Source organism: Haemorhous mexicanus, chromosome 27 (genome assembly GCF_027477595.1).
Source record: "Haemorhous mexicanus isolate bHaeMex1 chromosome 27, bHaeMex1.pri, whole genome shotgun sequence".
In the NCBI taxonomy this organism is placed as follows: domain Eukaryota; kingdom Metazoa; phylum Chordata; class Aves; order Passeriformes; family Fringillidae; genus Haemorhous; species Haemorhous mexicanus.
This window is the reverse complement of record NC_082367.1, coordinates 6,493,361-6,518,481: the sequence shown is the minus strand read 5'-3', so window position 1 is coordinate 6,518,481 and position 25,121 is coordinate 6,493,361. Positions and strand designations below refer to the sequence as shown.

The 25,121-nt window shown below is 59.2% G+C and overlaps 4 protein-coding genes across 4 annotated transcripts; 3 read left to right on the top strand and 1 right to left on the bottom strand.

Annotated features, from left to right (window-relative positions):
• Window positions 1–8,783, bottom strand: NUDC (nuclear distribution C, dynein complex regulator). Its single transcript, XM_059868636.1, has 9 exons — window positions 8,641–8,783; window positions 7,569–7,646; window positions 4,764–4,997; window positions 4,410–4,493; window positions 3,916–4,029; window positions 3,324–3,518; window positions 2,681–2,764; window positions 2,472–2,590; window positions 1–840 (listed from the first exon to the last, which is right to left on the bottom strand). Exons 1-9 carry the CDS (start codon window positions 8,734–8,736, stop codon window positions 789–791), a joined length of 1,056 nt encoding a protein of 351 aa, XP_059724619.1. The 5' UTR covers window positions 8,737–8,783; the 3' UTR covers window positions 1–788.
• A 162-nt stretch (window positions 8,784–8,945) lies between these two features.
• NR0B2 (nuclear receptor subfamily 0 group B member 2) lies at window positions 8,946–12,583 on the top strand. The gene is made up of 2 exons (XM_059868839.1): window positions 8,946–10,411; window positions 10,964–12,583. The coding sequence occupies exons 1-2, from the start codon at window positions 9,895–9,897 to the stop codon at window positions 11,233–11,235; spliced, it is 789 nt and encodes a 262-aa protein (XP_059724822.1). The 5' UTR covers window positions 8,946–9,894; the 3' UTR covers window positions 11,236–12,583.
• A 497-nt stretch (window positions 12,584–13,080) lies between these two features.
• GPATCH3 (G-patch domain containing 3) lies at window positions 13,081–18,372 on the top strand. Its single transcript, XM_059868778.1, has 7 exons — window positions 13,081–13,456; window positions 13,960–14,363; window positions 15,894–16,068; window positions 16,958–17,017; window positions 17,263–17,384; window positions 17,552–17,679; window positions 18,038–18,372. Exons 1-7 carry the CDS (start codon window positions 13,108–13,110, stop codon window positions 18,255–18,257), a joined length of 1,458 nt encoding a protein of 485 aa, XP_059724761.1. The 5' UTR covers window positions 13,081–13,107; the 3' UTR covers window positions 18,258–18,372.
• Window positions 18,373–19,207: 835 nt separating this feature from the next.
• Window positions 19,208–24,031, top strand: GPN2 (GPN-loop GTPase 2). The gene is made up of 6 exons (XM_059868759.1): window positions 19,208–19,267; window positions 20,076–20,517; window positions 21,762–21,918; window positions 22,178–22,338; window positions 22,900–23,030; window positions 23,471–24,031. Exons 2-6 carry the CDS (start codon window positions 20,101–20,103, stop codon window positions 23,541–23,543), a joined length of 939 nt encoding a protein of 312 aa, XP_059724742.1. The 5' UTR covers window positions 19,208–19,267; window positions 20,076–20,100; the 3' UTR covers window positions 23,544–24,031.
• The last annotated feature ends 1,090 nt before the right edge of the window (window positions 24,032–25,121 follow it).

Sequence of the window (25,121 nt, the reverse complement as noted above, 5' to 3'; positions counted from 1 at the left end):
TGCTCCACTTGTTTTCCTTTATGTTGCACTGCAGTTTCAACAAAGACACAACATGCAGCTCGCACAGCGCGGGGAGGGGCAGAGAGGCTCTTGGGGAAGAGGCAGGAGACACTCCCAGCAACAACAGCATCCCCAACGCCCCCCACGTGCTCTCCCACCCACAGCCACAGACTCCCCAGCCTCTCCTTGCTCCAGGACAGCAGGCTGACCCCTCCATCTGTGCTGGGAGCCCTGGAGTGCTCCAGCTGTCCCACTTGTGGCACAAACAGGAGCAGCAGCAAGGAGAAGCAGGGTCTGTCTCCAGTGCAATAGCTGTGCTTTTCAACCGCTGTTCTCCCTTCCCAAGAAGGCAGAAAAAGATTTATTTTACAAAATAAACTGACCCTTGTTTTCACAGGAGAGCAGGAGGGAGTAGAACTCAGGAGTACCTGTGCCAGTGGCAAAGAGCAGACAAGCAGCTCAGAGCAGCCCAGGGAAGTGAAGCAATACCTCAAGGATTTATCCCAAAACCTCTCAGGTCTGGCTCTCTCAGCCCTAACACCCTTTTTGCTCTAAGCCCTCCTCCTCTCCCCACGGCCCTTTGGGAATTGTGGCAGATGGCTCTGTCTGGAGCTGCTCTGGGGCCCTGCTCTGCTCCCAGGACACTGAGGGGGGCTGAGCAGGGGCCTCCACTGCAAGCTCGGCTGGGGGATGCTGAAGTTTAACTTGCCCAAGGTGAGGAATATCCAACCATACATTTCCTGCCCCATTCAAGGGGCTGACTGGAAGAGGGGGGGAAGGGGGAGAGCTCAGTTGAATTTAGCCTTTGAGAAGTCCATTTCTGGATGCTGTTCCATGAACCTGCAAGGAAAACAAAGACAAGAGTTTGGGTGAGTCAGCAGGAGCCCAACAGCTCTGTTTGGGGAGGGAAGGGCTCCTGCTTCCAGCACTCTGGAGTTTTGCTGCAACCCCACGCCCTCCACAGCAGGGGAGGGTTCTGCTGAGCTCCTTGGGATGCATTCCCTGGACTTTTCCTACAAACACCTTTTCCTCGGGTCAGTGGGAGCAGCATTCCTGCCAGGTCAGCAAGCCCAGGCACACGGGAGCTGTTAATTATCACACACACCCTCACTGCTGCCTCTGGGCTGCACACGTAGCAGCCACCACACGGGCTGTGGGGCACGGGGGAGATGGTGAAGGCAGATCAGGGCTGAGGCTGCAGCCTGACACCTTTACTGGGAATATCCCCAGTGCTCTGACAGTAGAATCTCAGGGAGGACATCACCAGAGGTATCTGGTTTCACACCAGGTGAAATCTGATTTCAAATGTACTGCAGTCCCAGCAGAGGCAATCACAGAATGCTGTGGGATGGAAGACTTTGAAGATCATCTTGTTCCAACCCCCTGCCATGGACAGGGACACCTTCCAGGGGCTGTCTGGACTCAGGCTGCCACATCAGGAAGTTCTGAGGGCAGTGCTCTGTGCCCAGGAGTGCCCAGTGCATACAGAGGCTGCTCTGCTCTGCTCCCCAAGGGGCACAACACATCACAGCCCTGCAGAGGCCTCACACACACCCTGCAGGTCAGGGCAGCTTGGTCTCCTCTGTGCTCCCATCTCAGGGTTTCCCCTGGAACAACCCCACAGTGTTTCCACTTCCAGGGCCATCTGTGCTGTGAGGATCATGTCCTTGTTTGGCAGCCAGGACAGCTCCACTGGCAGACATCAGCACCCACATGGGTGTCACTGAGTCGCCTTTGCCCTGGACAAAGTCTAAACTTCCTCTCCATCCTCTGCCAGCTTCCAGAGCACCAAACAAGAGGCCCTGCCAGCAAGGTGTCCTGCAAGTGCCCTCCCAGGAGCAGAGGGTGGCTCCCATCCCACTGACACCAGGGCAGCCTGGTCTCTGCTCTGCTCACATCCCACTCAGCTTCACGGAGAAGCTCCTGGCACGAGAGATGAAGCCAAGGGAGGCAAGGAGTCAGGTCAGCCACAGCAATCCTTCACCCAGAGATAAGGTGTGGGGCTGCACTTGCTGAAGAAGCTGTGTGACCCAGAACTGCCTCCACACCTTCCCAGATGGCCTTGGGAGCTCCAGGAATCATCTCCCTGCCACAGTGCATTTTTGCCAAACAGGGCAATAAAGCCATAAAGTGGCTTGGGGACAACTGTCTGGAGGCAAGAGGGAGGGGTGCTTAGCTGGCTACTGAGGAAGATTAGACACCAATCAAGACCATGTTAAAGTTCAGCAGAGATGGCATCTCCAGTTCTAAACCTGCCTTCTGGACTTGAAATCAGCAGATTCAGAGGGTTCCAGAGCTAGGCTATTCCCAGATTTCCTCACTAGGCTTTCTACCCCCACAGGCTTTTACAGACACTGGTGGCTGGCCAACAATGCCGAGGTGAGCATGGCTAGGCCAGAAGGCCAAGCTGCTGCTCCTTATTTGTGCTGGAGAGGAAGGAAAAGCCAAGCAAAGGAATGAGCTGCACCCACTTTTTCAAAATATCCTGCTTCTTCTGCTCATCAGAGGTGGGCAGGCCCATGGACTTCTGTCGTTGGTCATACATCATCTTCTCCACCATGCTGCGAGTTTCGCTGTCCAGGTCTGACAACTGAAACCAAGACCCACATTGGAACAACTCTGGGCTCAGCTGAGGGAATTCCTGAGCAGGCTCTGTCCCATAAAACAGAACAACTCTTACCTTTGAGTTCTCTGGATTGATTTTCTTGGTGTTGATTTCTGGGTCTGTGGAGACCAGTTTGTTCCACCATTCCATTTTGTTGATCTAGAGGATGAAGAAGCAAAACCAGTTTATCTTTCTTGGACTTGTTCTAGGGTTTTTAAGTCTCAGTCACAGGAAAAAAAAAAAGGGAATCAAACTTTATTTGACAGTTTTCTAAATATCAGTAAAATCTGAACATAAATAAAGGGTATTTTTGTTTCAAAATACTTTAGGCTGCCTTAATTTTCACAGCTGGAAGATCTGAGAGAATGTAAGATGTCCCATTTGGCATGACATAAATGAGATTACAACAAACCACCTGGAGAGGCCCAGAGGGGACACAAGCAGGGACACAAGGAGGTCTGCCCCTGGATTTTCCTGTCACTAACAGATGTCAAAACACACTAAAGGACAACATTAAAATGACTGATTTCCTTCCAGCTCTTCCTGAACTGCTGAGAATTACACTGGGTATCCTGGAATAGCATAAAATCAGGCTGAAGATGAGGAACTTAAAAACCCCACTGACAGTGTGCCCAGGACAACCACGGCAGCCCCGTTTCAGCTGAGGGCCCAGAAGAGGCAGCCAAGCCTGACCCCTGCCCAGCCCCTCCTGCTGTACCTTCTCCAGGTGCACGGTGACTGTTTTGCCATCCTCAATGAGCCAGGAGCTCTCCTCCACCTTGACCTCATTGAAGAGCTCCCCATCAAGGACAGGAGGGTGGCCCTTGAGGCCGACCTTGAGGCGGCGTCTCTGGATATCGACCACCACGTCCTTGCCCTTCAGCCTGAAGCTCACCTTGAAGGGCACAGCCAGCTGCAAAAAAAGGAGCAGATCTGACCAGCTGGGAAGGAAAATCCTCCTCACCCTCCCATGCTGCTGTTCCAAGCCTTCCTGCCTTGGTTTCAGTAGAGCCTGACAGAGCAGGGACTCTTTCCCTTGAGGTACTGAGCGAGCAGGAGGCGAAAGGAAGGGACCATAAAAAGGGAAGCAGATTTTGATGCCTGGTTAAAACAAGACCAAAATTTGGAAAACTACAGCTCCTGGGAATTCTACTGAGTTACCAAGCTCTCTGCCAGCTATTGAAACATTGCTGTTTCCAACAAACTTCCAGAGGCAACTGAGACACAGGGAATTGGCTTCACCTCTTACCAGCACCTGCTCTTATTCCCCATCTCAGATTCCTCAGATCTGGTCACAAAGCACTACTTACATCCAATTCTGAAAGAGTCTGTGTCCATCTATAATTTGGAAGGTCAGCTCCATTGCCAGAGTTGGGCTTAAGTTTTCCTTTATCCTTCTCATCTTCCTCTTCATCATCTGTTCCCTAAGCAATCCAAGATAAAGAAAGAAGCTTTTCCAGTTTCCATTGCAGCAACAGCTCTTCAGTTTTATAAGGACTGCAGGTCAGTTGTTTGCATTTTATATCCACCTAAATTTAGCTCCATAATTAACAGCTGCATCTGGTAAAATACGACTACAAGAAAAAAACCCAAAAGCCCTCTGTGCTGGCACATTTAGGAATTAACTGTGCCTTTTTAAAGCCAAATTTTCTAATGTGTATTTTCAAAGTGTCTATTTTGGACAGGGCTGGGAGCAACCTGATGTAGTGGAAGGTGTCATGGCAGAGGGTGGAACAGGACGAGCTTTCAACCCTTCCAACCCAAACCATTTTATGCATCTGAAGTATCTCCAGACAAGTTTTACCTGTTTGTTGGAATCTGAAGATTCACCTTCCTCCTCCGAGGGTTTCACAGGCACACTGTTACCCTGCCCTTGTGCCTCTTTCTTCTGTTTGAAAAGAGAACACGCTCAGCCAAGAGCTGGCACTTTGTGTCACCTCCTGAGCTGGCACTAGATGGCCTCAGCCTTTCAGCTCCAGCTGAAGAGCACCCACTTTGAAAACAGGCAATTTTCAGCCCTCAGAAAGGTTAGGGTAAGGTTAGGAAAGAGGTACTGCCAAGGGGAAGGTCTTGGACAAAGAGCAAGCCTGCGCCGCTCGAACCCCCGCAGGCACGGGGAGCACAAAGCTGCACCTGCAGGTACCTGCCGGGCTCTCACCTGGTTGATCTCGAGCTGCAGCCTCTCTGCCTCCTCGTCGGTGAGCTCCTTGATGCGCGGCTCGCCGGGCTGCGGGCAGCCCCTGTCCCTGTCCCTGTCCCTGTCCTGGCGCTGGCTGGCCAGGCGTGCAGCGCGCTCGGCCTTCTCGCGCCGCTCGGCCTCCTGCCGCGCCTTCTTCTCCCGGCGCTCCTTCTGAGCCAGCTTGTTGTGGTGGCTGAAGGCCTCTGTGATCAGCTGGGGACAGGGGCACAGGGGGTCAAACAGCACCCACCGCACACCTGAACCACCACACGGGGTCAAACAGCACCCACCGCACACCTGAACCACCACACGGGGTTAAACACCACCCACCTCACACCTGAACCACCACACAGCCACCCACTGCACACCTGAACCACCACACAGGGTCAAACACCACCCACTGCACACCTGAACCACAACACAGGGTCAAACAGCACCCACCGCACACCTGAACCACCACACAGCCACCCACTGCACACCTGAACCACCACACAGGGTCAAACACCACCCACTGCACACCTGAACCACCACACAGGGTCAAACAGCACCCACCTCACACCTGAACCACCACACGGGGTCAAACAGCACCCACTGCACACCTGAACCACCACACAGGGTCAAACACCACCCACTGCACACCTGAACCACCACACAGCCACCCACTGCACACCTGAACCACCACACGGGGTTAAACACCACCCACTGCACACCTGAACCACCACACAGCCACCCACTGCACACCTGAACCACCACACGGGGTCAAACAGCACCCACTGCACACCTGAACCACCACACAGCCACCCACTGCACACCTGAACCACCACACGGGGTTAAACACCACCCACTGCACACCTGAACCACCACACAGCCACCCACTGCACACCTGAACCACCACACGGGGTTAAACACCACCCACCTCACACCTGAACCACCACACAGGGTCAAACAGCACCCACCTCACACCTGAACCACCACACAGGGTCAAACAGCACCCACCTCACACCTGAACCACCACACGGGGTCAAACACCACCCACTGCACACCTAGACTAAGCCCACTCAGGGAGCACAAGAACATCTGCTGAGTCACACAGATGTTGGGAATCTTCCCTTCATCTTTGCTCAGTTTTTTTGGATTGGAAATCTAGAGATTTTTCAATTTAAAAAGCAGAGGAGGGAAGTGAAAAGGGAGGAAAAAGGGAAAATTTGAAATATTTAAATGTAGTCCTTCCTGTTATGCAAGGAGTATGTTTCCAGGAGATAACAGTGAAATTAAAATCCTCCACTAATTTTGTCCTTTGTGCAATTCCAGCAGGACGAGCTGATGCCCAAGCCAGCCACCTGAAGCTACTCCATACCTCCAGGACAGCTGAACATACCAGATCCAACTTTTTTACCTACTTCTGACCTTTCTGTGGGCTTTTCTCCAGAGGGAGCCTCAGTGCCACGCTCTAGAGGAGAAATGCTTGAAGCACTTGTTTTTACACTCCTCCACAAACCCTTTGTTTCAGCCCTGCTCCCAGCTCTCTGAAGGTTGTTGTGACTCTGGGAGGCAAAATCCCAAGGTCTGGGCTGGCAAGGGCCGCGTGCTCAGGGGAAAGCTGAGTACACAGGCAGGGAGCCAGGGAACTGCCCCAGGCCCGATAAGGCCAGGGCTGCTGTGCACAGCAGCACGTAGGTGAGCTGAGGTCTGCCCCAGAAAACAACAGGGACAGATCCTCAGACAGGAATCACAGCAGGAACAGTTATTTATATATATATATAATGTATCTATCCCGGGAGCTTTGGGGTGGGGGGGAAATCCAGAACCTTTTCCGAGCAAACTCGTTTGTAAGCAAGCACTCAGTATTTCTGCTTGGCTTTAGGAGCAAGGATTGTTCACACAGCTCAGCCCAGTGTCTCCTGGAGTACAGAATGCAAGATGTGCATCCCCCAGGATGTCCCAGCCTGGGTGAGGAAGGCACCTTCAGTGCCTGAGCTTGTCCCTGCCACAGCCCACACCACGAGCCTGCTGAAACAGCCCCCAAACATGCAGTGCCCTTCCCACCCTCTCCTTTCTCTGTCATGCCAAGGGCTCAGCAGGGCTGGGGAAGCAGCTCCTTCCCCATTTGTTGTGTTCCTCTGGTGCCAGAGCACGTTTCCAGGAGGCCATGAAGCGTTGTGACAGGTGCCACCACCCAAGGCACAGAACTGCCAAGGACAGGAGCCAGGCACCTCCGAGTTGCCACTCAGGTGGGATCACACAGCCTCCAGGAACGGGGGAGATCTGCTCTCTATTCCAAAAAAATGACAGCAGGGTTCACCTTTCTTTCTTTCTTTCAGAGAATCACAAGCTGTTTTGGGTTGAAAGGACCTTAAAGCCCTCCAGTTCCAGCAAGGGCTCCCTGCAGGAGAGGGGATGCTCTGTCCAGGCTCCCCAGCCCAGCCAAGGGGCAGCTGCATGTGCAGGGCCGTGGACTTTGTGTTTTTCCTGGGCTGAGCAAACAAGGTAACGGGGGTTATCACTGCTGTGTCACTGCTAAGTCAGTGTGTCTGGCAGGTTTGCTTTCCAAACTAGCCTTTGGCCAGAGCCTGGCAAGAAACCTGCACTGAGGGACCATCCCTGCAGGGAACTGGGTGCTCCTCACCTGACAGGGGCAGCTCTGGGTGTCCTTCCCTCGGGAGCTGCTGGTGCCCATGTGCACACAGATGCTGGGAGCTGTTCCAGCAGGGGAGCCCTGGCATGGCACACACACCAGTGGGATGGAAGGGAGAAGAGCTAAAGGCCTGGAGGTTTATTTTTTACCTTCTCTGCTACTCCGTCCTCTCCCCCGGTGAAGAAATCTGTCTTCCTCCTCAGGAAGCTGAAGAAGGTGTTCACGAGCTGGGGAACAGGGTGGAGAGAGAGGGAGCAGTGAGCCCAGGTCACTGAAAGCCACCTCGTGTCCCTGGGGCAGCCTTTATCCTTTGTCCTCCCTATCTGTGGCTGTGCCAGCAGTGCCCTGCAATCAGCCCTGTGAGCACTGCCTGCAGAACACTCAGCTGGGCAGATCCAGCCTGGATTCCCAGCACAGAGGGCTTGGGGTGCTTTGCTTGAAGGCAGCAGTTTATTTCCAGCTCCTGATCGAACACCCCAGGCTGTGAGCCCAGGCAGGAATGGATTTATGCATGTATACATACCTATATCCCATATATATATATATATATATATATATATATATATATATATATATGTATATATATATATATACACGCACACAGACATAGCTTCTTTGCACACCTAAAAGCATGCAAACTCCTTGTTTTTACAGCTGCCAGGGTAAAAATGCACTGATGTATGAACCAGCACCTCCAATTCCCCATTGGAAACCCAAACTGCCCTTGAGCTTGGCTGATGTTTATTTCCTAGGAATCCTGTCCCGTGTGGGTTTCACTCTGAGGTTTTGTCCCATGAGGGGAGCCCCTGTAATAATTATAATATTTTACAAATTATTCCGGAGTGGGATGTGGCTGGGATGTTCCCACACCCTCCAGCCCTGCTGCAGGTCAGTGCCTGGATCCCGGAGCCCCCAGCCGGTGGGACCGGGGAGGGTGAGCAGATCCCGAGCTCGGGGGGTCCCGCGCTCACGGCCGGGCCTCGCGGCGTTGTGCTGGGCGGGTGAACGGGGGAGCTCGACGCTGCCCTGTGGTGCTTTGCCCCATCACAGGCACTGCCGCGCACCCGGAGCCCTCCCGGGGCCGTTATCGCCGCTCCGGGAGCCGCGCACGTGCGTCCCCTGCTCCACGTGCCGGGGCGGGGCCCGAGAAGGCCGGGCCGCTCCCCGCGCGCTCCTCCGCTCCTGCCCCGCCCTCCCCGCGCCCGCTGCCGGCGGCGCTACCTCGCGCACGCCGCCCTGGTGCTGCTGGGCCATGGCAAGCAGCATTCCGTCGAAGCGGTCCTCCTGCTCCGCCGCCTCCTCCGCGCTCAGCCCCATCGCGCCGCCGCTCCCGCACCGGGCCGCCACCGGAACCGGAACCGGCGGCCGCGGAAGCGCGAGCCCTCCCCGCCCGCCAATCCCAGCGCGCCCTCGTACTGCCCTCTTCGCTGATTGGTCGCGAGGGCTGTCAATCTCCAAGGGAAGGGCGGGCCGCTAGGCGCGGCGGGGTTGTCATGGCGACGGGCCGGGCGGGCCGCCGTGCCCGGCACGCGGGAAGGGCCCGGCCCGGGCCTGGCCGGTCCTGCCGGGGAGCCGGAGCCTGAAGGGCCCCCTGAGCCTCCTTTTCTCCAGGCTGAGCCCCCCCTGCTCCCTCAGCCGCTCCTGGGCTCCACCCCTTCCCAGCTCCGTCCCCTTCCTGGACAGCTCAATGTCCGTCTTGCAGTGAGGGGCCCAAACCGGGCCCGGGCGTGAGTGCGGGGCCACGCGAACAACCATTGCCCACTCTGGCTCATGTTCAGCTGCTGTCGACCAGCCCCTCTGGATCCCTTTCCACTGGGAAAATATGAGAATTTTGGCCTTTTTTCTGTACTTTTCTCTCATTCTGGAAATGGGAGCATTTTCCCTTTCCCAGCCCTGTGTTTCCTCTGAGAGACACGACCCCTGGGCCCACCCACAGCCTGCCAGTTCACCGGGTTCCTCTTCCTGCACCACAACAAGAGGCTTCCGAGCAAGGCCAGGCAAACAGCTGCTGATAACACAACTTCCAGGTTGCTCTTGCCAAGGCCGGGCGCCGGGGCCGCTGAACGCCGGGCTCAGACGAGCGCCCCGTGTTTGTCTGTGAACCCTGGCAGCGACACCCGCCCGATGGGGCCTTGGTGCCATGGTACAGCCTGGGGTAATGACTCTGTTTATCCTGTTTGGGTAATCCTGATAAGGCCACACAACCCCTCCCCGCCGATTCATTGAGAAAAACGGCCGTTGACCGCGCCTGGCCCGGCCAATCAGCCCAGCAACAACGGGGTTGGTCGGCTGGATTTAATGAGGGCTGCTTAATCAGGGCGGTCAAGGCTGCCGAGGGGTGTTCACTGTGACCCGGCCTTATAAGAGCTGGCTGGAGCAGCCAGGGGCTGGCAGAGCCAGCAGGACGGGGACAATCCAGCCCGTGATATTCTGGAAGGGATTTTGCGTCTCTCTCGACGAGGAGCTGGCGGAGCCATGAGCGCCGGCGTGGACGCAGGCTGCGAGAGGTGCCGGTGCCACGGCCAGGAGAGGCAGCCCGCCATCCTGTACACCCTGCTGAGCCAGGAGCTGCGGCCCCGGCAGCGCTGCCCGTGCCGGCAGCGCCGCGCCGTCTGCCTGCGCACGCCGCAGCTCACCTGCCGCGCCGCCTCCCACGTGCTGCTCAAAACCATCCGCTTCGTCAAGAACGTCGCTGCCTTCCGCCTGCTGCCGCGCGAGGACCAGCTGCTCCTGCTGGACAGCGGCTGGGTGCCGCTCTTCCTGCTGGGGCTGGTGCAGGAGATGGTGACCTTCGAGGTGATGGAGGCGCCGGCGCCCAGCATGCTCAAGAAGATCCTGCTCAGCGGCCAGAGCAAGGGGCAGGAGCCCGAGGGGACACAGCCCACGCTGGCGGCCGTGCAGCGGCTGCAGGGCTGCCTCGACAGCTTCTGGAGGCTGGACCTGAGCCCCAGCGAGTTCACCTACCTGAGGGGAGCCATTCTCTTCAATCCAGGTGAGTGCCAGGCCCTCGTGGCTCTGCTGGCCCCCACTGGCAGCTGGGCACAGAATCATGGTGTCCTGGAGCCACCAAGGCTGGAAAAGATCTCCAAGACCATGGAGTCACCCTGTGCCACTCCCCGCCTTGCCACCAGCCCAGAGCACTGAGTTCCACGTCCAGGGATGGGGAGCCCACCACCTCCCCAGATGAACACAGGCCTCGTGGCCTGGAGATGCTCAGAGATGGGCGGGAGTGAGAGCAGAGAGGGCTGCTCACCTTTTCCCTAACTCTGGTCATTCCCAAATGCCCTGGGAAGCAGGAAGGAAGGATGTCACAACCTTTACCCGCCCTGCAGACAGTAAATCCTGGATTCCTTTACTTTTAAAGCATGATTATCCCTGTTAGGTGCTGTCCCTCCCTCACACGGCATCCCTGGAACAGCGCTGTGTGCATCCCCTCAGCGTGGCCTCAGAGATCCCCTCTGAGAAACGGGGAAGGGTGGGAATGGGAGAAACCTGGAGCTGTTTCCCATCCCTCACCTTCCTCTCCCTGTGCTGTCCCTCGCAGACGTGCCGGGGCTGAGGGCTGCCCTGTACATCGAGAGCCTGCAGTGGGAGGCGCAGAGGGCGCTGCAGGAGCTGCCGCACCCCGAGCAGCAGGCGCGCTTCTCGCACATCCTGCGGCTCGCCGCCTCGCTGGGCTCCATCCCCCCCGCCCTGGTCACGGCGCTCTTCTTCCGACCCGTCATTGGGGACGCGGCCATGGGCGAGCTGCTGGCCGAGATGCTGTTCGAGGTGTCGGGCTGGCCGCGGGCGCCCTGGCTGCCCCTGCCCCGCTGAGCAGGGACAGGAACGCTCCGGACCTGCGGGAGCCCTGCGGGCTCTCCGTGTGCCCAGGCTGGAGGATCCCTACAGGAGCCCTATGTGCCCAGGCTGAGGGAGCCCTGTGGTATCTCCGTGTGCCCAGGCTGAGGGAGCCCTGCAGGATCTCCATGTGCCCAGGCTGGAGGATCCCTACAGGAGCCCTATGTGTCCAGGCTGAGGGAGCCCTGCAGGATCTCCGTGTGCCCAGGCTGTGGGAGCCCTGCAGGATCTCCGTGTGCCCAGGCTGCAGGATCCCTACAGGATCTCCGTGTGCCCGGGCTGTGGAAGCCCTGTGGTATCTCCGTGTGCCCAGGCTGAGGGAGCCCTGCAGGATCTCCGTGTGCCCAGGCTGAGGGAGCCCTGCAGGATCTCCGTGTGCCCAGGCTGTGGGAGCCCTGCAGGATCTCCGTGTGCCCAGGCTGTGGGAGCCCTGCAGGATCTCCGTGTGCCCAGGCTGAGGGAGCCCTGCAGGATCTCCGTGTGCCCAGGCTGTTGAAGCCCTGCAGGATCTCCGTGTGCCCAGGCTGGAGGAGCCCTGCAGGATCTCCGTGTGCCCAGGCTGGAGGAGCCCTGCAGGATCTCCGTGTGCCCAGGCTGTTGAAGCCCTGCAGGATCTCCGTGTGCCCAGGCTGTGGGAGCCCTGCAGGATCTCCGTGTGCCCAGGCTGTTGAAGCCCTGCAGGATCTCCGTGTGCCCAGGCTGAGGGAGCCCTGCAGGATCTCCGTGTGCCCAGGCTGTGGGAGCCCTGCAGGGGCAGCTGTGGCTCAGCAGGCTCACAGCAGCTCCTGCCCTGCCTGGGCTGCTCTCCAGCCCCGGGAGTGTGAGCGGGCAAAGGGTTTCCTGCTCTGCTCATTTTGCTGTGAGCTCCAAGCAGTGAGGGTTGTGCTCAGCTTGATGCCTTAGTGGGATCACTGACCGAGGGATCATTGTGGAATTAATTAGCTCTGGGTCTGGCTTCTGTACCTGGACTCTTAGAAATGATCAGGACATTTCTTTGGGGAAAAAGCCAGAGTGTTAAATCCTACAGGGTGGACAGACTCACCCCTCTTTTCCTTAGATTCTCTCTTTCCTCCATAATTCCATGAAATACAACAGGATTGAGAGCACTTAGCAGCACCTAAACCGAGTGCACCTCATGTGGGGCTCTGGGCTTTCCTGTCTGTGTGAAACGTTAAATGCGAGCAGAGCTGGTTTAGTGGGAGATCCAAACCTCCCTGGAGACAGAGCCAGGTGCACACCTGGAAAACTCGCTCCTCCTGCCTCCAACAGGTGAGGTGTCAGTGTTTTATAAATGTACATTCGTGTGGTTTGTATATAAGATGTAATAAATTATTTTTTTAACAAAATGTTTGGTGTTTTGGAACACAGTGGTGCCTTTTTAGAAACAGTGTTGAATTTGGGATGGGCAGAAAAAAACACAGGCATGAAAAAGATAGAATGGAATAAAAAGGGATTTCCCATCTGGCAACGCAGACAGGGCGCTGAACGGGGACAAGGCCAGAGCCCTGGCCTGGGGTGAGGAGGGCAGCTCGGAGACCCCGAGACCCCCGGGGCTGTGACCCTCAAAGTCTGAGACCCACGGGGGTCTGGCCAAGCCCTGCTGCCCACCGGGGCTGTTAACCCCCCCTCAATGGGGGATCTTGGTCCCCAACCGCTGTGACCCCGCAGTGTCCCTGTCCCCACCCCTGTGACCCCCCCCGGCCCGGGGACACCCCAGGACGCCCCGCCTGCCGCGCACTTCCCCGCCACAAGGCGGCGCCCTCCACCCGCTGCGCACAACGTCATCACCGCAAACGTCATCATTACGCGCCTAACGTCATCACCGCGCGCCAACACCGACGGGCCAAGATGGCGGCGCCCAGCGGTACCGGCGGTGATGGCGGCGCGGCCCGGTACTGCCTGGTGAGCGGCATCCCGGCCGCGCTCCGCTCCGCGCAGCTCCGCGCCTACTTCAGCCAGTTCTTGGAGGCCGGCGGCTTCCTCTGCTTCCACTACCGGCACCGCCCCGAGCGCCCGCCAGCGGGCGGCGGCGGCGGGGCCTCGGCGCCGCGCACCTGCTGCTGCCTGGTGTCCGTGCGGCCCGGCCGTGCCCGCCGCTTCGTCCGCATGTACTCGGGCAAGCGCTGGGTCGGGCCCGGCGGCGCCGCGCTGCCCGGCCGCTGCCTCATCCGCAGGGTGCGCCTGAGCGCCGGGACAGGTACGGGCGGGGGGGTCCGGAACGGCACCCTCGGGCACCGGCTGGTTAAAGCTCCTCGTATAGCTTCCTTAACTCTTTAAATCTGCTCCGAGGCAGGAAGAGCCCGTGTGGGCTCTGCTTATCCCCCTCCTACTCGTGAGCGCCTGGGTTTACCTGCCCCCGGTGGAGTGTGGGACCCCCCCAAACCATCCCTGCTCTCCTACGGGCCCCCCAAACCATCCCTGCTCTCCTGCGGGCCCCCCAAACCATCCCTGCTCTCCTGCGGGCCCCCCAAACCATCCCTGCTCTCCTGCGGGCCCCCCAAACCATCCCTGCTCTCCTGCGGGCCCCCCAAACCATCCCTTCTCCCCTGCGGGCCCCCCCAAACCATCCCTGCTCCCCTGCGGGCCCCACACCCTCCCTTGTCCCCTGCAGCCCCCACACCCTCCCGTGTCCCTCCCTTGTCCCCTCCCGTGTCCCCTGCAGCCCCCAGACCCTCCCGTGTCCCCTCCTTGTCCCCGCAGGCCCGGAGGCTCCTCCCAGCAGCCCAGCCGGGGCCGGCCCGGCGGTCACCGAGGCGGAGCTGAGGCGGCTGCCCGAGCTGAACCCGCCCTCGTTCATGCCCCGTGGGAACGTGGGCACCCCCCTGGGCGTGTTCCTGGAGCTGATCCGCGCCTGCAGGCTGCCCCCCCGCGTCATCTCCAGGCTGCAGCTGGATTTTCCCAGGACGGGCTCATCCCGCAGGTATGGGAAAGTGCCCTTCCAGTACCCCTGCACCGAGACCGTGGCTGAGGAGGAACGAGTCTACACGGCTGCAGGGGATGAGATCACCGAGGGAGAGGAGCCCGTGGGGCTGACTCAGCCTGCCCAGCCCCAGGAGGATGAGGAGGGGCAGGAGCAGGAGGAAGAGGAGTCGAACTCAGATGATGTAAGTGGAACATTCCAGCGCTGTCCAGGCTGGGCTGTTGGAGCTGTGAGGGCACATCCCACTCTCTGAGCTCATTTTTCATCTCTTACTTGGATAAGTGGCATGTTAAAACCAGCTTCAAAATAGGATTGTTCACCCCTTGGTGCACTGAGCCCCTCAGGGCAGGGACGGGGGGCCCTGAGCCCCCCAGAACTGCTCAGCTGGGGTGGGGGTTGATCCCAAAGGCTCTGGTCCGAGGAGGAGCAGAGGGGAGGCTGGTGCTGGCCAGCAGATCCTGGCCTGCTGCCTGGCAGATGGGGTGGCAGAGGCTGGGGCCCAGCTTGGTGTGCTGGGATGACGTGCAGAGCTGCACAGAGGGCTGACCTCGGATGCTTCTGCACTGGGGGTTTAGTCACTCTGGGGAAAATGGCTTTAGTGACAAAGGCTCCTGGAGAACTGGGCAGGGCAGGAGCCATCCCAGCCCTGTCCCTGGCAGACGCCTGTCTGGCCTGTTCTCCCAAACCTCTGTCATTACAGATCCCCAGGCAAGCCATTCCCGTTCTCTCCTGCGCCAGAATTAACTCAGATGCCAAATCTCTGCTGCAGCTGCACCCCATCCCTTTCTCCTGGCAACGTGGGGCACAGAGACGCTTTGTTCCCTCCTTTTCCCAGCTTTTTATTCAGCCTTTCCCTCTGCAGACTGAACAGACTCCTCCAGCTGTTCCTCCCAGGCTGCTCCTGGCTCTGCAGCCGGTCTTTTGGCTGGGTAGTGCCCAGGACTGGGCAGGCAGCTCTGTGTCTGTGCCAGGGAGCTGCTTCCTGGGAGCCCACGCAATCTCCTGGGGCATCAGCTGCAGTGGAACGAGCTCCCTGCTGGTGCTGACTGCAGGTCCAGCACCCCTGCTCCTTAAATGGGCATTGGGTGGGGCCCCTGGGCTGGGGGTGCTCTGGGATTTCTCCTGCTGACTCCGGCAGGGCTCTGAGTCAGGGATGAGCTCATCCCTTGTGTCGGGGCCTGAGCAGAGCTGCTCCAGGGGAGGGCGGTGGCCAGGGGCAGGGAGCAGGAGGCGCCTCAGCTGCTGTCCCCAGCTGCATCCCAGATTGTCCTTGCAGGACAATGGCACGTGCGAGGAGTGGCAGGGGGCTGAGCTGCTGTCCCCTGCTGCATCCCGGGCTGTGCTGTGTCCCAGCCCCATCCCACGCCGTGCTGTCCCCTGCAGGACAATGGCACGTGTGAGGAGTGGCAGGGGGCTGAGCTGCTGTCCCCTGCTGCATCCCGGGCTGTGCTGTGTCCCAGCCCCATCCCACGCCGTGCTGTCCCCTGCAGGACAATGACACGTGTGAGGAGTGGGCTGTGCTGTGTCCCAGCCCCATCCCACGCCGTGCTGTCCCTGCAGGACGATGACACGTGCGAGGAGTGGCAGTGGGCAGGGGGCTGTGCTGTATCCCAGCCCCATCCCACGCCGTGCTGTCCCCTGCAGGACAATGACACCTGTGAGGAGTGGGCTGTGCTGTGTCCCAGCCCCATCCCACGCTGTGCTGTCCCTGCAGGACAATGACACGTGTGAGGAGTGGCAGCGGCACGCGGCGCTGCACGAGGACGTGACGCAGCAGGAGCGGCTCCGGGAGCGGCTCTTCGAGGAGGAGATCGAGCTCAAGTGGGAGAAGGGTGGCTCCGGCCTCGTGTTCTACACAGATGCCCAGTTCTGGCAGGAGCAGGATGGAGGTGACCCTGGTGTTTGTGTCACTGAGCCCAGGGGTTAAACAGACTGTCCGGGCCAGCTGGAGCCACCAGCGCCGTGCCCTGGCTGCTGAGCCTTCCCTTGGGCACAAAGCTGAGACCCCCGTGGTGCTGCTGGCAGCCCCTTGGGTGGGCACTGGGGTTTGGGGGTCTCTAAGTTCACTTGGGCACAAAGCTGAGACCCCCGTGGTGCTGCTGGCAGCCCCTTGGGTGGGCACTGGGGTTTGGGGGTCTCTAAGTTCACTTGGGCACAAAGCTGAGACCCCCGTGGTGCCGCTGGCAGCCCCTTGGGTGGGCACTGGGGTTTGGGGGGTCTCTAAGGCCATTTCCTCTGTGCTGGCACTGCTGAAGCACCACCCTGAGTGCAGAGCTGTGTCCAGAGACATGGAGGGGCTGGGGAGTGCCCAGGGCAGGGGCTGGAGCTGGGAAGGGGCTCAGCCTGGAGCAAAGGAGGCTCAGGGGGGACCTTGTGGCTCTGCACAGCTCCTGCCAGGAGGGGACAGCCGGGGGGGTCGGGCTGTGCTCCAGGGAACAGGGACAGGAGGAGAGGGAACAGCCCCAGCCTGGGCCAGGGCAGGCTCAGGGTGGGCACAGCAGGAATTTCCCCATGGAAAGGGGGCTCAGGCCCAGGGAGGTGGTGGAGTTCCCATCCCTGGAGGTGTCCAGGGAAGGACTGGACATGGCACTCAGTGGTCTGGGCTGCTGACAAAGGGGGAGTTGGTCGTAGCTGGACTGAATGGTCTTGGAGATCTCCAACCTCAATGATTCTGTGATTCCTTCCCATTTTGATGGAGAAGACGGGGAGCTGGGGCACCAGCAGAGCGCTGCCCTGTGCCAGAGCTCCCCCAAAGTGCTCCTTCCCTTCTCTTGGCAGACTTTGACGAGCAGACAGCCGACGACTGGGACGTGGACATGAGCATCTACTATGACAAAGGTATGAGGGCTGAGCCACCCAGCCCAGGGAAACCAGGGAACCTCTGACCATGCAGAATTCGGGAGCTCTTTGTCATTCTTTGAAAGCACCCAAGCTGTCAGTGAACCTGGAACAGTGTTTTTCTGGTCTGGCAGCAAGGCTTGCCAAAAAGAACAGGTTCTGCCTCCTCTGCTGGTGCTCTGGGGAGCACGCTGGTGGTGCCCAGGCCGGCTGAGCTGAGCTGACTGTGGCTGCTCTGTCCCCAGATGGAGGGGACAAGGATGCCCGGGACTCGGTGCAGATGTGGCTGGAGCAGCGGCTCCGGGCCGGGCTGGAGGATGGATCCATGTCAGGGCAGCACATTGGCACCTTCGAGAGGCACACCAAGGTGGGTGAGCTCTGCCTGCCTGCTCAGGGCAGGGCAGGAGGGGCCCACAGAACAGGGTCAGGAGGAGGAGGAGAGGTCTTGGCCGTGGGAAGAGGGCAGAAGGCTCTGGGAAGATGAGGGTAGGATTTGTCCAGCAAGTCTGTGATGGTTTTTTTCCCCTCTCTCAGGGCTTTGGCAGGAAGGTCCTGGAGCAGCAGGGCTGGACAGAAGGGCTGGGCCTGGGGAGCAGCAACTCTGGCATGGCTGAAGCTCTGGACAACGAGGGTCAGAACCCCCGCTGCAAGAGGGGGCTGGGGTGAGTTCCCAAGTGCCCTCCCAGCCCCTGCTCCCCCCTGTGCCCAGGCTCACAGCAGCTGAGGGGCTGCAAAGGGAGCTGGGTGGGGACAGGGCTGTCCCAGGGATCTGCCTTTCCCTGCACAGCTGGGGAGTTCCAGCACTCCACAGCCAAACAGGCTGCTCCTCCTGCCATCCAGGGCTCCTCGGTGGAGCAGGGCTGGAGCCTCTGTGGGAGGTGTCCCTGTCCATGGCAGGGGGTGGAATGGGTGGGTTTAAGGTCCCTTCCATCCCAAACCATTCTAGGAAATGAGCTGGGAAGCACAGGGATGCCTGATGGCCTCTGCAGCCTCCCACCAAACCTTCCTGCTTTCCTCCAGGTACCATGGGGAGAAGCTGCCAACCTTTGTGAGAAGGAAGAAGGCCCGTGGTGACAGCTCTGTTGTCATCTCCACCATCTACGATGACCCTGAGCCCCAGGACGTGGGTGACCAGCTGCTCAGGCGCCAGCCCCTCACGGCCATGAAGTACAGGCAGGACATGGCCTTTGTCCGAGCGTCCCAGCCCGCCCTGGGCAGCCTCAGGGCCCAGCCACGCTGAGCAGGGACTGTCACAGCCTTTGTCCTGCTCCCCAGGCCAGGCTGGCTCCTGGTCTGAGTGTAAGCAGGGTGGTTTTGTATTTATTTTTAGTGAAAATACAGATTTGTAAATAAAATCGCCATGCTGGGGTTTTTTCCACCATGAATTGAACCCTTCAAATGAAAGGAAATGGTATTCTGTGTGAATGGAGAAGGATTTAGGGTGATTAACACTTACATTCGGGCTGGGATCAACCGAATGTGTGCGTTTGTGGGGCTGAGGAAGCAGAACTCAGCCTGGGAGGCAGGGAAGGACAAGTACAGGCAGGGCAGGTAACTGTCCTTCCCTGCCCGAGTGTTCCTGGGGCGTGGGTGAAAGGCTGGTCCTGGCAGAGGGGTTCTCTGTTCCCTGTGGCTCTGGTAGCGGGTGCTTTCCAGGCTGCTCTGCCACGTTCTCCTGGCCCCAGCACTGGCAGAGGGGACAGCTCTGTCCCACTGACCCCATGCTGACAGGCTGGGCCCTCTGTGACTTCCTGAAGGGGTGAAGGGGGAGAATGCAGGGAGGAATTCCTCCTTCTACCTGCCAGGAGGGTGTAGCCAGCTGGGAGAAGGCTGAGGGTGGGCATTAGGAAGAATTTATTCACGGAAAGGGGGATTAGACATTGGGAAGGAGCTGCCCAGGCAGCCCAGTGGTGGAGTCACTGTCCCCAGAGGTGTTGAAGGAGAAAATGGGCGTGGCACCCAGCGCCATGGTGGTGTTTGGTCAGAGACAGGGCTCGATGGTCTCAGAGGCCTTTTCCAACCCCACTGATTCTGTGATTTGGAAAAAAGCGGGGCTGGGGCGGTGCTGGAGGGACAAGAGCCGGCGCCTGGACTCGAACCCGCGACCCTCGCCCTGACCGAGTCCCGGGGCGGGGCTGCGCGTCCCGCCCGCCGCCAGGGGGCGCCGTGCGAGCGGCGGCCGCTCCGCGCCCGGAACGCGGCGCTCGGGGCCCGCGGGCACCCGGACCCGCGGCGGGGGCACCGGCGGCGGTGAGCGGCCTGCGGGCCGGGGGATTACCGGGATGGGGGGGATACCGGGATAGGGGGGGAATACCGAGATGGGAGGGGGTGACCGGGAAAAGGGGGGTTATCGGGATAGGGGGGATACCGGGACTGGGGGGAATACCGGGGATGAAGCGGTCTGGGCAAGGAGGGGAGATGGGAGGGAGAAAGCGGGAGCGAGGAGGGAGGGTCGTGAGGGAGAAGAGGGGACATGAGGGAAACTCGGGGACAAATGGGGAGAAGGGGACGTGGGGATACATGGGCCGTGTAAGTGCAGAGCAAACCCTCAATGGGATGCTGTCCCTGTGTCCCCTCCAGCAGAGCCTGTCCCATAAACACAGATCAGACCTCACTGGGCACTGTCCCTGTGTCCCCTCTGTCAGAGCCTGTCCCACAAACACAGACCCTCACTGGGCGCTGTCCCTGTGTCCCCTCTGGCAGAGCCTGTCCCATAAACACAGATCAGACCTCACTGGGCGCTGTCCCTGTGTCCCCTCTATCAGAGCCTGTCCCATAAAAACAGATCAGACCCTCAGTGTGGTGCTGTCCCTGTGTTCCCTCTGGCAGAGCCTGTCCCACAGATCAGACCCTCACTGGGCACTGTCCCTGTGTCCCCTCTATCAGAGCCTGTCCCATAAACACAGACCCTCACTGGGCACTGTCCCTGTGTCCCCTCTGTCAGAGCCTGTCCCATAAACACAGACCCTCACTGGGCACTGTCCCTGTGTCCCCTCTGTCAGAGCCTGTCCCATAAACACAGACCCTCGCTGGGTGCTGTCCCTGTGTCCCCTCTCAGCCCGGCAGGAGGACGATGAGCCAGCATGGCTGAGGGCAGCAGGGCTGGCCCGCTGGCCTTTGGCCAGGTGGTCATTGGCCCCCCGGGCTCGGGGAAGAGCACCTACTGCCAGGCCATGGGCGCCTTCCTGGCACGGCTGGGCCGCCGCGTGGCCGTGGTGAACCTGGACCCTGCCAACGAGGCCGTGCCCGGCCCCTGCGCCCTGGACATCGGCGAGCTGGTCACCCTGCCCGACGTGATGGCCAGCCTGGGGCTGGGCCCCAACGGGGGGCTGCTCTACTGCATGGAGTACCTGGAGGCCAACGCCGACTGGCTGCGGGAGCGGCTGCGGGCCCTGCAGGGCCACTACCTGCTCTTCGACTGCCCCGGGCAGGTGGAGCTCTACACGCACCACCAGGCCCTCAAGAACGTCTTTGCCCAGCTGGCCAAGTGGAATTTCAGGGTAGGGACGGGCTGGGGCAGCCCCAGGAGCTGCAGGCAGCTCCACAGCTGGGGCACAGCGGGGCTGGGGGGTCTCGTGGCTGCTGTCTTCAGGAAGTTTGTGGCCTTTCAGGTGACGTGGCTGTATAGGGAAGGAGGGGAATATTGCCCTGGTTTATGCTGGGAGAGACTGGCAAAAGATGGCCTGTTCAAATCCGAGCACCAACTGGTTTGACCACAATGTCCCAAAAAACTCCCTTCCTTATCAAACCAGGACACTGGGCTTTGAGTGGGATTGGGAGCAGGAGCACAGATTCCTTCCTCGCACTTCACTCAGAACCCCAGAATGGGCTGGGTTGGAGAGGAGCTCAAAGCCCATCTCATTGCAGTCCATTCCATGGGCAGGGACACCTTCCACTGGCCCAGGGCAGCCCAGCCTGTCCCTGAACACTCCCAGGGCTGGGGCAGGAGTGCATCCTGCTGTGCTGCAGGATCCTCCCCCAGCCCGGGGGAGTCTCAGTGGGTTCTGTGTGTGCCAGGAGCCTTGGCACTGCCCTGAGGAGTGCAGCCCCAGCAGCAGCCCGTGGGACGGGCTCTGGGCTCTTGCCCAACGGGAGCTGCAGGTGAGAGCAGCCCCGAGCTGCTGACGCTGCGCTTGCTCTGCGGCGGGGCCACAGCACCAATGTGCAAACCCTGCGTGCTCTGAGCGAGAAGGGCAGCTTCATTTGCTTGGGAATGTCACTGGGAATCTGCACATTAGAGCTTATTTTCATTGGAGTGAATGGACACGGGATTGGAGTTGCTAAAATAAGACATTTACAGGGCTGGGTCTGCTCTGCCCGGCCTGCCTGGGAGCCCCAGACTGGCTGGGTTCTGCTGCTGTGACTCAGCCTCAGAGCCCCGACTTGGAGTGACTCCCCAGCTCTGGGACCACATTGTTAGAGCCACACAAAACCCAGGGAATCCAAGTGCTCGTTAGTGTAATTATTAATTATTAGCGCGAACCACCGGGGACTCTCCCAGCAGAAGGTGGTGAGCTGCAGGAACTGCTCCTGGCACTGGTGGGGCTTGGGGTCCCCTCTGACCCAGACCAGTCCAGATTCTCTGGTGCTGTGTTTTGTGGGCAGGAGGTGGGAGCTCGTTTCCCCGGGGGGTGCACTCAGGCCTGGGCAGGCTCTCCTGTGTCCCTTCCACGCTGTGCCACGGGCAGGGCTGGGCTGCTCACAGCTCTGACCTCCTGTGTCCCTGTGTCCCTCTGCTGCCCAGCTGGCTGCCGTGCACCTGGTGGACTCCCACTACTGCACAGACCCCGGGAAGTTCATCTCCGTGCTCTGCACCTCTCTGTCCACCATGCTGCACGTGGAGCTGCCCCACGTCAACGTGCTCTCCAAGATGGACCTGATCGAGCACTACGGGAAGCTGGGTGAGGAGCTGCTGAGCCACAGCCTGCTCTGGGGGGAAGGCACTGCTCACCTCATCTCTTCTGCCTCCCTTCCACTGGCCAGGGTGGCTCAGAGCTCATTTCTGGCCTTGCACACGGAGGAATTTGAGGGGCAGGGGAGTGGAATTGGGGTGTCGGGTGCAAATGGGCTGTGTGAGAATGGGGTGGGTGGGGAGCTGTGCAGACCCCACTGTGCTCCTCAGCTCCCAGCGTGCCCTCAGAGCTCCCTGTTCCCCTGCAGCTTTCAACCTGGATTATTACACCGAGGTGCTGGACCTCTCTTACCTCGTGGACCATTTGGCCTCCGATCCCTTCTTCAGGAATTTCCGCCGCCTCAACGAGAAGCTGGTGGAGGTGATTGAGGACTACAGCCTGGTGTCCTTCGTGCCACTCAACGTCCAGGTGAGCCAGCAGGAGGGAACAGGGAGCCCTGCATGTGCAGCAGCTGCTTTTTGTGTGCTCAGAGCCACGGGGCTGGAAACCTCAGCTGTGAAGAGACTCAGGGAAAGCAGGGAAGCACACCCAGGCTTGTAAATGATCTGTGGCAGCCAAAGGAAAGAAAAAGGCTGATGAGCTTGAGGCTACCTGGGCCTTGTGTCCTGGGGTGGGGAATCCAGGCTCTCCCTTCCTTCAGCTCTTCTGGCCTGCCTTTCCAATCTGGGCTGAGGGTCACCTAAAACCTTGTTAAATTAGGGAGCACCGAATAATGGCAAGGGGGAGAGAGGGCTGGAAATGCCCTTAATCAGGCAGCTGGCAGAAGTGTCAGCAGGCAGATGGGCTGGGGGAAGGTGATGAAAGGGAATGAGAGGGCGGAGGGCTGGTAGCAGTGTCCCTGTTTGTCCCTGTTTGTCCCTGTCGGTGTCCCCGGGCCTCGGGCGCTGTCAGGGTGGCCCCGAGCCCAAAGGGCCCAGGCCAGTGTGAGCTGCTGCCTGTGGGGAAGGTACAGCTGCTCCCTCCTGGCAGGACAAGCAGAGCATGAGGCAGGTGGTGCAGGCTGTGGACAAGGCCAATGGGTACTCCTTCGGGGACCGGGAGCAGCGCAGCCTGGAGGCGCTGATGTCGGCAGCTGTGGGCGCCGACTTCCACTTCTCCTCGTATCCTCTCTGCTGCTGGCCTCAGTTTCTCTCTCCCTGGGGGACACAGGCTGCATTTGCAGGCCCAGGTTCATCATCTGGTGGGGGACACACACGTGGGGAGTGGGGTGTGCTCAGCCCAGCCTGGGGCAGACACCTGTGCCCACCAAACCCACCAAGGGTTGGTAATTCATACTGTGAATGTGTCAGGAACCTTTTGACATCTCAGCCTCCCTTGGGTGGGTTCTTTCCTTCTCCTTCAAATCATACAGTTGATTCTCCTGGACTTGTCAGGCCTGGGATCAGGCAGAGCCAGAAGTAACTCAGGTGATGCTGCCTCTTCCCGATGGCCTTGGGGCTAATGGGAGGCTGGGCTGGTTCCTCGCTGGGAACTTCAGAGCTCCTGCAGAAGGGAGTGTTTGAGCCCAGCCCCTCGTTTTCCTTAATTACTGCGTTATCAGCACCCTGGCAGTGCAGGAGAAGTATGTGCAATCTCAGGACAAAGCTGTGGAAGAGGAGGTGATGGATCTGTGACACGCCCTTCCCCGGCTCCTCTGTTTTGACACCTCTCCTTTTCCTACCCGGAGCTTCAGCTGTGACTCAGAGCAACTGAAAACCTTTCCAGGCAGAGTCTGGACCCTCTCTGGGTGGGTTTGACCTCCCTGCTGCCCAGAGCAGGGCTTTGGCAGAAGGGAGGTGGCTGAGGGTCTTCCCCTAGGAACAGAGAGATTGAGCCAGGGAAGGCAGGAAGAGCAAGGAAGAGAAGATAATGTCTCCTCCATCATGACCAAGACAGATCCAGAGAAAGAAGAATCAGCAGGAGCTGCCTCCTGTGCAGTGAGAGTGGAGGCAGCAGGCCTGGCTGTGCTGCAGGAGGAGCAGGCACGGGCCCCAGGCTCCCAGCAGAATCCAGGCCAGGACGCCTCCACGCCGTCTCAAGGACAGAAAGATGTTTGTTTTTCTTTTTCTTAGAAGTAATGATGGACTCTTTCTTAATAAAACGCTCCTCGGTCTCACTTTCATCTTAGAGTTTGCTGAAGCTGAGTAAATAAACCCAGGAGTGCTCTGGAGCCCGAGGCCAAAGGGCCTGTCCCCTGTGCCCTGCTGGGAACAGGCTGAGCCTGGCAGGGCTGGGGGCAGCAGGCAGGGCACAGCTGCTGCTCCTGCACCCATCCAGGGGCACGACACCCAAATGCCAGCTCGGCTTCTTCGGGTTAAGAAAGCCCCTGTGTGACTCAGCTCGTGGTTTGCATCTCGGGCCTTTCCCAGGAGCAGCCCTGGGTGTCCTCATCCACCTTCCTTCTTCTGGCCTCGCTTTCTCTACGTCCCAAATCCTGGGGCTTCCCCTCCTGCCTGTGGAATTCCCTCTGGCTGTGCTGCTGCAGCTCCCAGTGCTGATCCCTGCTCCAGGCAGCAGCTGGGGGTGGATCGGGGGGCTGGGGGTGGATCAGGGGGGGTGTCCACATCAGGGAGCCCCCGGGTGCCTCCTGGCAGCCCCACAGGGATGGGAGTGGGCACGACTCCCAGTCCCAGCTCTGCAGACTCAGCATCGCCTCTTGCCCAAGATCTTGCATAAAATACAGCAGGATTTTCTCACAGGATGGTTTGGCCCTTGGCAGAGGGATTGGAGACTGGATCCTTGATGGATCTAAATGTGAATGAGGTCTTGGGCAGCTGGGCAAGGAATTAAAATGAATTTTCCCCTCATCTCCCAACTCTGTGGCCAGGGTTTGGAGACGAGGAGGGGCTCAGGGAGAGGAGGATGCAGACACACAATGCCTGTGCTTCACCCAGACCCCTTCCCAATGAAACTGAGATTTCAGATATCAAAGTCAAATCCCAGTGTGCTGCCAGGGCCTCAGCTCTTCCCAGAGCCCAGGAATTTCCCTGGGTGTTCCTGGCTGGAACCCAGCAGCTGCATTGCAGGGCTGGAGCTTTGGAAGCCAATCTAACCATAACTGAGCTGAAATCCCATCCTCACCCTGTGGCTCGTGGCCTTGTCCTGGTCATTTGGGAGCTCTGTTGGGGTGGGAGACGGGATCATAAAAATATTAATTTTATAGTGGCTTTTTCATGGCTTTGAGAGATTTGGTGGCTTGAAAGGGTATGGTC

What these genes read in the sequence shown, in the direction of transcription:
- NUDC (XM_059868636.1), bottom strand. Translation starts at nt 8,736, where the DNA reads ATGGGGCTGAGCGCGGAGGAGGCGGCGGAGCAGGAGGACCGCTTCGAC. An exon ending in TGCAGCTCGAGATCAACCAG is followed by an intron (nt 4,494 to 4,763) that starts GTGAGAGCCCGG and finishes CTTTTCAAACAG; the next exon opens with AAGAAAGAGGCACAAGGGCA. An exon ending in CTTCAGATTCCAACAAACAG is followed by an intron (nt 4,030 to 4,409) that starts GTAAAACTTGTC and finishes TGGATTGCTTAG; the next exon opens with GGAACAGATGATGAAGAGGA.
- NR0B2 (XM_059868839.1), top strand. Translation starts at nt 9,895, where the DNA reads ATGAGCGCCGGCGTGGACGCAGGCTGCGAGAGGTGCCGGTGCCACGGC. An exon ending in AGCCATTCTCTTCAATCCAG is followed by an intron (nt 10,412 to 10,963) that starts GTGAGTGCCAGG and finishes TGTCCCTCGCAG; the next exon opens with ACGTGCCGGGGCTGAGGGCT.
- GPATCH3 (XM_059868778.1), top strand. Translation starts at nt 13,108, where the DNA reads ATGGCGGCGCCCAGCGGTACCGGCGGTGATGGCGGCGCGGCCCGGTAC. An exon ending in GCGCCTGAGCGCCGGGACAG is followed by an intron (nt 13,457 to 13,959) that starts GTACGGGCGGGG and finishes TTGTCCCCGCAG; the next exon opens with GCCCGGAGGCTCCTCCCAGC. An exon ending in AGGAGTCGAACTCAGATGAT is followed by an intron (nt 14,364 to 15,893) that starts GTAAGTGGAACA and finishes CTGTCCCTGCAG; the next exon opens with GACAATGACACGTGTGAGGA.
- GPN2 (XM_059868759.1), top strand. Translation starts at nt 20,101, where the DNA reads ATGGCTGAGGGCAGCAGGGCTGGCCCGCTGGCCTTTGGCCAGGTGGTC. An exon ending in TGGCCAAGTGGAATTTCAGG is followed by an intron (nt 20,518 to 21,761) that starts GTAGGGACGGGC and finishes TCTGCTGCCCAG; the next exon opens with CTGGCTGCCGTGCACCTGGT. An exon ending in TCGTGCCACTCAACGTCCAG is followed by an intron (nt 22,339 to 22,899) that starts GTGAGCCAGCAG and finishes CCCTCCTGGCAG; the next exon opens with GACAAGCAGAGCATGAGGCA.